Here is an 8,208-nt window from a genome sequence, read left to right on the forward strand (position 1 = left end):
TCTTTGCGTCCAGTCCTGAGTGGAACACCTGTCCCACCCATCCTTTCCTTAGCCTAACTTGGTCCGCCACCTTTAGGTGCGTCTCTTGGAGCATAACCACGTCTGCCCTTAGTCCTTTCAAATGCGCGAGCACTCGGGCCCTTTTTATCGGTCCGTTCAGGCCTCTCACGTTCCACGTGATCAGCCTCACTAGGGGGCTACCTGCCCCCTTCCCGTGTCGACTAGCCATTACCTTCTCTAGGCCAGTCCCATATCCCGCCTCCGCGCTCCCGCTCGCTCCCCCAGCGTCGCACACCATCCCCGCCCACCCACTCTTTAGCCATTTCCTTTTGGATTTCCGCAGCAGCAACCCAGTTGTCCCCCCCCCTTCTCCCTCCCTCCTCCCCTCCCCGCTAGATCTCTTTCTAGCTTGATTGCTCCCCCCATATTACTTCCGTAAGTCAGCTGACTTCAACTGACCCCGGCTACTCCTGCTCACTCCTCGACCTCCCCATGTGGGGAACTCCCATCCGCCTTGCGCCTGTCTTCCCGCCTTATTCTTTCTGGTGCGGGAACATCCCTTTACCTGACCCGCCTCTTATGGCGCAGCTCCCTTTCCCCTCCCCCTCCCCTTCCCCATTCTCCAACTATGTCCCGTCTTTCCCCCCTCACCGGCGCCCACATTTCCCCAATGTCTCCCCCCTTCCCTGTTTACTTCTCAATTAACTTCCACCGTAACATTAACAATAACATTTCCTGCAGCATCAGTCCCTCAGTTCCGATCCAATTTCTCTTCTTTGATGAAGGTCCATGCTTCCTCCGCCGTCTCGAAATAATGGTGTCTCTCCTGATACGTGACCCATAGTCTTGCCGGCTGCAGCATCCCGAACTTCACCTTCCTTTTATGCAACACCTCTTTGGCTCGGTTGAAGCTCGCCCTCCTTCTCGCCACCTCCGCACTCCAATCCTGGTATACCCGTACCACTGCATTCTCCCATCTGCTACTCCGCACCTTTTTAGCCCATCTCAGGACCTCTTCTCTATCCTTAAGGCGGTAAAATCGCACGATTATCGCCCTGGGTGGTTCTCCCGCTTTTGGTCTTCTCGCCGGAATCCGATTTGCCCACTCCACCTCCAAGGGGCCCGTAGGGGCCTCAGCACCCATCAGTGAGCTCAGCATCGTACTTGCGTACGCTCCACAGTCCACTCCTTCCACACCCTCAGGGAGACCCAGTATCCGAAGGTTCTTCCTTCGCGCTCCATTTTCTAGGGCTTCGATCCTTTCAGTACACTTTTTATGAAGTGCCTCGTGCGTCTGTGTCTTAACCGCCAGGCCCAGGATCTCGTCCTCAATATCTGTCACCTTCTGCTCCACCACACGGAGCTCTGTCTCCTGGGTCTTTAATGTCTCCTTGAGCCCCTCAATTGCCTGTAGCAACGGGGTCAGCACCTCCCTCTTCAGCAGCTCCACGCACCGTCTCACAATTTCATGCTCAGGCCCCCATGTCGCCTGCGCTTTCTCCGCCGCCATCTTGTACTTCTCTCTTTCTGACCCTTTGGTCGACGATTCCTCGCGCTGCAGCCGCCGCCGCCGGTTTTTTCCTCCTTCGTTTGGGGGGGGACTCCCTTCTCACACGCCCCACACCGGGTTGCGTCGTCGAAAAATTCCCCGTTGAGGCTCTTAAAAGAGCCCGAAGGTCCGTCGGAGCTGGAGCCGCCGAAGCGTGCGGCTAGCTAGGCATCACCGCAACCGGAAGTCCCTTCAGTGGCCTTGATGAGGTCTTTTCACAGTTGTTCCCTCTGCTGCTAGAATTCACCTTTGATACAGGCCCTCAGGTCAGCTTGCAGCTTTAAGCTTGCCCTTCCCCCGCCTGCATGCTGGAAGAGGCCCTGTTTATCCTGTAGTTGCAGCCAAATCTTTCACTGTTTCTGCGTGTGTCTGGCAACCAAGAGACATACCCTTCCTGGGGGACACTGTCGGGGGAATATTGCCGCCTTCTTCCCACACCGGGAAATGTCAAACAAATGCCGTGGGGGCCCTGTAAAAGAGCCCAAAAGTCCGTTCCAAGCAGGAGCTGCCGAATATGCGACCTAGCTCTGCATAGCCGCACCCGGAAGTCTCAGACTGACAGATTTCTAAATACCAATAACACAAATAAATATGGGGAGAGTGTGGGTAAAAAGGCTTTCAAGTGGTTGATCAGCCATGACCGTATAGAATGGTGGAGCAGGCTCGACGGGCTGAATGGCCAATTCCTGCTCCTATGTTCCAATGATACAAAGATAGGTAGGAAGGTAAATTATGAAGAGGACATAAGGAGGTTACAAAGGTATATAGATAGGTTAAGTAAGTGGGAAAATATCTGCCAAATGGAGAATAATGTGGGAAAATGTGAAATTGTCTATTCTGTCAGGAAGAATGAATAAAAAAAGCTTATTATCTAAATGGTGAGAGATTGCAGAGCTCTGAGATTCAGAGGGATCTGGGTGTCCAAGAGCACGAATCACAAAAGGCGAGTATACAGGTGCAGCAAGTAATTAGGAAAGCTAGTAGAATGTTATTTAGAGGGCGGCACGTTAGCACAGTGGTTAGCACAGTTGCTTCACAGTGCCAGGGTCCCAGGTTTGATTCCCGGCTTGGGTCACTGTCTGCACCTTCTCCCCGTGTCTGCGTGGGTTTCCTCCCACAAGTCCCAAAAGACGTGCTGTTAGGTAATTTGGATATTCTGAATTCTCCCTCCGTGTACCCGAACAGGCGCCGGAATGTGGTAACTAGGGGCTTTTCACAGTAACTTAATTGCAGTGTTAATGTAAGCCTACTTGTGACACTAATAAAGATTATTATTGTTTATTGTGAGGGGAATGGAATACAAAAGTAGGGAGGTTATGCTTCATTTAGACAGGACATTGGTGAGACCACATCTGGAGCAATACTCCATCGGACACAAGCCCAGCCTGTCCAATCAGGCTGTACAGTATTGCTCTCATTTAAGGAATGATGTAAATGTGTTGGAAGCAGTTCAGAGAAGGTTTACTGAACTCATACCTGGCATTGGAGGCTAGTCTTATGAGGAATGATTGGACAGGCTGGGCTTGTGTCCGATGGAGTTTAGGTGACTTGATTGAACCGTATAAGATCCTGAGGAGCCTTGATAGGGTGGATGTGGAAAGGATGTTTCCTCTTGTGGGAGAATCTAGAAATTGGAGCCACTTTAAAAGTAACAGCTTTCCCATTTAAGGCGGAGGAGAACTTTTTTCTCTCAGTGAGTCGTGAGTCTTTGGAACTCTCTCTTCCTCAAAGGGCAGTGGAAGCAGAGTCTATGAATATTTTGAAGGCAGATCTGGATAGACTCTTGATAAGCAAGGGGGCGAAAGTTTATTGGGAGGGTAGCCGGGAATAAGACCATAAGAAATAGAACAGGAGTGGGCCATTCGGCCCTTCCAGCCTGCTGCACCTTTCAATTGGATCACGGCTGATCCGACATGTCTCACGTCCATTTTCCTGCCCTTTCCCTGTAAACCTTGATTCCCTCACTGATCAGAATCTATCTCAGTCTTAAATATACACAGGGACTCTGTCCCCACAGCTTTCACAGTTCCAAAGACTCACAACCATCAGAAGAAACTCCTTCTCATCTTAATCTTAATCTGGCTCCTCTTTATTCTGAGACGATGCTCTCTGATCCTAGACTCTCCCATGAGGGGAAACATCCTCTCAGCATTTACCCTGTCAAGCCCCTTAAGAATCCTATATGTTTCAATGAGACCACCTCTCATTGTTCTAAATTTCAGTGAGTAGAGTCCCAACCTGTTTAACCTTTGCTCCTAAGACAATCTCTCCTTACCTCCAACACCACAGGCTCTTATCTCATGACTTAATCTGTTGTGAAGTACCTTGCCGAACATCTTCTGGAATTCCAAACACAACACATCTACCGGTTCTCCTCTATCCACTCTGATTGAGGCTTCCTCGAAGAACTCCAATAAATTCGTCAGACACGGTTTCCCTTTAACAAAGTCATGCTGACTCTTTGACTAGATTATCATTTTCCAAATGTGCTGCTATTCCTTCCTTAATAACTGATTCCAACATTTTTCAAACAATTGATGTTCAGCTAATCTGCCTATAATTACTTGCATTTTGCCTCATTCCCTTTTTGAGTAGGGGTGTCACATTGGCAGTTTTCCAATTCTCCAGCACTCATCCAGAATCCAAGGATTTTTGGAAAGTTATAATCAATGCATCCACTATCCCGATAGCCATTTCTTTAGGATCCTAAGATGCAAGCCATCTAAGCCAGGAGGCTTATCAGCCATTAGCCCCATTAGTGTATCTAATACTACTTCTGTAGTGATGGTATTTAATTCCTCCCCCTATTCTTTAGTAATAATGGGATGTTCGATGTCTCTATCACCATAAGGACTGATGCACAATATCTGTTTAACTCCTCTGCCATTTCCTTGTTCCCTACAGCTATCTCCCCAGATTTATTTTCTATGGGGCCTATGTGGATTTGAGGTTACAATCAGATCAGCCGGGAACTTATTGAATGGTGGAGCAGGCTCGAGGGGCCGAGTGGCCTACTCCTGCTGCTAATTCATATGTTATCACATCCTTTATAATAGATTGTAGTATTTTCCCTCCTACTGATGTCAGGCTAATGGGTCTGTGGTTCCCGTTTTCTCTCTCCCTCCTTAAATATTGGGGTTGCATTTACCACCTTCCAATTTACAGGAACCATTCCAGAATCTATAGAATTTTGAAAGAATACCACCAATTTATCCATTATCGCCACCTCTTTCAACACTCTGGGATGTAGAGTATCAGCTCCCAATAATTTTTCCAGTACTACTTTTTCACGAATCCTAATCTCATTCGGTTCCCAATCCTTAGGCTTACTACTATTTTGGCCACTTTATTATAGAGTCATAGAATTTACGGTGCAGGAGGCCATTCAGCCCTTCATGTCTGCACCAGCCCTTGGAAAGGGCACCCTACTTAAGCCCACACCTCCACCCTATCCCTGCAACCCAGTAACCCCACCTCATCTTTTCGGCACTAAGGGGCAATTTAGGATGGCCAATCCACCTGACCTACACATCTTTGGACTGTGAAACCCATGCAGCCACAGGGAGGAAGTGCAGACTGTACACAGTCACCCGAGGCCGGAATTGAACCCGGGTCCCTGGAGCTGTGAGGCAACAGTGCTAACAACTGTGCCACCGTAGCACCCGTTATGGGTGTTTTCCCTTGATCTAATGGATTCTTTAACTTTTCTTGTCCGCCACAGTTGCATCACCTTTCCTGTTGGAGTTTTGTTCCTTGAAGGAATCTATATTTTACATAATATGTAACAATTCCTGAAGTGATAGTGATTGCCTGTCTATCATCATTTGTTTTATTGGAAGTTCTCAATCTAACACAGGCAACTCGCCCCATAGACCTTGAAAGTTTCCTTCTGTGACAAACACTCAGATAAATTAAACAAACTAACCATGTAATCACCATAGCCCAACTCCATGGTAATGTGGCATGCTCTGGAGGGTTCCAAACAGAATTGTGAACCAAATATCTTTTAACTTCCAAACACCCTTTCACTCTGTGATCCTCATGAAATTTGAACCCAGGTATCGGCAACAAGACTCACAAAGTCATGAGACCGGCCAGTCTGGTGGGAAAAAAAAACATCCAACCACCCACATTGACCAACTGACAGAATGAACGAAATGCAGTCCTGGATGTAATTGAGAGCAGAAACAATACCAGCAGAATCCAGGGTGGCGCAGTGGTTAGCACTGCTGCCTCACAGTGCTGGACCCAGGTTCGATCTTGGCCCCGAGTCACTGTCCGTGTGAAGTTTGCACATTCTCCCTGTGTCTGCGTGGGTCTCACCCCCACAAACCAAAGATATACAGGGTAGGTGAATTGGCCACGCTAAACTGACCCTTAATTGGAAAAAAACCCAGAATTGGCTGCTCTAAATTTATAAAGAAATAAATAATAGCAGAATCCGACCCCTGAAATCAATTGTGAACTTGTTGGTGTCTCAGCAGGTGCCATGAATCACAAAATCCCTTTCCACACTGAGAGCAGGTGAACAGCTTCTCCCCAGTGTGAACTCGCTGATGTCTCCGCAGGGTGGATAACTGAGTGAATCCCATCTCACACTGAGAGCAGGCGAATGGCTTCTCCCCAGTGTGAACTCGCTGGTGTGCCTGCAGACTCGATAAAGTAGTGAATCCCTTCACACATTGAGGGCAGGTGAATGGCTTCTCCCGAGGGTGAACTTGCTGGTGTGACTTCAGGTTTGATAAACGATTGAATCCCTTCCCACACTGAGAGCAAGTGAACGGCCTCTCCCCAGTGTGAACTCCCTGGTGTGTCCGCAGGGTGGATGAATTACTGAATCCCTTCCCACACTGGGAGCAGGTGAATGGCTTCTCCCCAGTGTGAACTCGCCGGTGTGTCCGCAGGGTGGATGAATCACAGAACCCCTTCCCACACTGACAGCAGGTGAACGGCCTCTCCCCAGTGTGAACTCGCTGGTGTCTCTGCAGGCTGGATGAATCACTGAATCCCGTCTCACACTGAGAGCAGGTGAACGGCCTCTCCCCATTGTGAATGCGTCGATGAGCTTCCAGCTTAGATGGGACTCTGAATCCCTTCCCACAGTTCCCACATTTCCATGGTTTCTCCATGTTTTGAGTTTCCTCGGACAATCAGTTGAAGCCTCATCTACACATAGAACAAGTGTACGGTCTGTTCCCGCTGAGAATAGTGTGATATTTTTGTCACGCAATGTAACTGGTTAAAGCTCTTTCTACAGTCAGTGCCCTGGAACATTCTCACTCGGGTGTGTGTGTCTCGGTGATTTTCCAGTCACACTGATGTTTAAAGCCTTCTGAAGTAGACAGAACAGACAAACATTTCTCCTTCTAGATTCAAAGGCTGATGATATTCAGGCGCCGATGAATTGCGTGACTGCCAGATTGAGACGTGAACTTTGAGATTTTTGTCTGTTAATATCCTGTCAAAACAATTTACAAAAGTTTTTTTTAAATAAACAATTTTAAAAAGTTATTTTTTGGCATAGTAAACAGTAGAATTACAGAACGAGAAAACAAAAGGACTGTACACTAAGCAAAGTACATAGTGCAATTGCCGTAACCCATCCCACCCAGATCTGCCTAATTGACTCCCTATGCTACATTCCCCTAACCCTACCTCCCCCCACCCCCCAATTTACAAAAGTTAGCACTGTCAGTACAGGATAGAAATTCAAAACAGACAATTTCTCAGGAACATTCTTTCCTCTCTCATTCCCCACAAGCTGTAAATCTCCATCCCACACTCTCCATTCTCACTCTGCTGTCTCTAATATTCACCCTCCCAGTTCTCCTGAAGGTGCTGATTCAGGCTGATTGACAGATCCAAGCTCACTGTTTCCTGTCCTGGACACAGAGACCTGAAAATCTTCATGCAGGCTGCCAGACAGATATATGTCTAGATTACTGGATTAAAATGTGTGTAATATACAGACTGGATTCACTTCCTTTCTCTTCAGTCACCAATGTCCGTCCGTCCCCGAGAATGAGAAAATAAATGGAAAGGAAGAAAGATTGATTTCCTCGCACATGTTGCCCAGAGAAGGAAGTTTTAGTCTGAAACTCATTGTCCAAACTCCGTGTTGTGACGTCACAAGTTAACCCAACATGAAACAGCCAATAGAAATTACTCTGCTCCGCGGTGACGTCTCCGGGTTCCGCTGATGCGCTGTCACGGGGCGCCTTCCTCCCTGTAGTACCCTCCCCCATAACCTTCTCGAGGCCAGGTTTCCAGGCAACCAGCTGACGGCTCACGGCAGAGCGAGAAGCCGCTCGGTGGTCTCCCCCTCCCCCGTGTCCAGGGACTGCGCATGTCCAAAGGAAAGGGGAAGCTGCGCATGTCCAAAGGAAAGGGGAATCTGCGCATGTGCGGGGGAGCACGCCCCTGACCTTTCTGTTGAGGTATGACAATGGAAACCGCTTAAGAACCGGAAGGACTCTTGTCCTCCAGCCAATCAGAGCGCGATCTTTGTGTGAATGACGATTGAGCTTCACACAGACTGAAACCTGCTCCTGTCTCCAAAATCTGTGAGTAAAACACTTTCTTTTCTCCCGCTTTCCATTTCTTTTCTCATTTTGACCTTCAATTGGTCACTTGCAGCAACTGAAGGGAAAGGAAGTGAA

General features: G+C 48.2%; 1 protein-coding gene across 2 annotated transcripts; it reads right to left on the reverse strand.

The window, feature by feature from the left end:
* Positions 1-1,431: 1,431 nt before the first annotated feature.
* LOC140420407 (uncharacterized) lies at positions 1,432-7,868 on the reverse strand. Of its 2 annotated transcripts, none has more exons than XM_072504424.1 (2): positions 7,716-7,868; positions 1,432-7,007 (listed from the first exon to the last, which is right to left on the reverse strand). In XM_072504424.1, exon 2 carries the CDS (start codon positions 6,676-6,678, stop codon positions 6,004-6,006), a length of 675 nt encoding a protein of 224 aa, XP_072360525.1. In that variant the 5' UTR covers positions 6,679-7,007; positions 7,716-7,868; the 3' UTR covers positions 1,432-6,003. The 2 variants fall into 2 exon arrangements, with proteins under 2 accessions (XP_072360525.1, XP_072360524.1); XM_072504423.1 differs by lacking the exon at positions 7,716-7,868 and adding an exon at positions 7,521-7,667.
* Positions 7,869-8,208: the final 340 nt, after the last annotated feature.

This window comes from Scyliorhinus torazame, chromosome 5 (assembly GCF_047496885.1).
Source record: "Scyliorhinus torazame isolate Kashiwa2021f chromosome 5, sScyTor2.1, whole genome shotgun sequence".
Classification (NCBI taxonomy): Eukaryota; Metazoa; Chordata; class Chondrichthyes; order Carcharhiniformes; family Scyliorhinidae; genus Scyliorhinus; species Scyliorhinus torazame.

What these genes read in the sequence shown, in the direction of transcription:
- LOC140420407 (XM_072504424.1), bottom strand. Translation starts at nt 6,678, where the DNA reads ATGGAGAAACCATGGAAATGTGGGAACTGTGGGAAGGGATTCAGAGTC.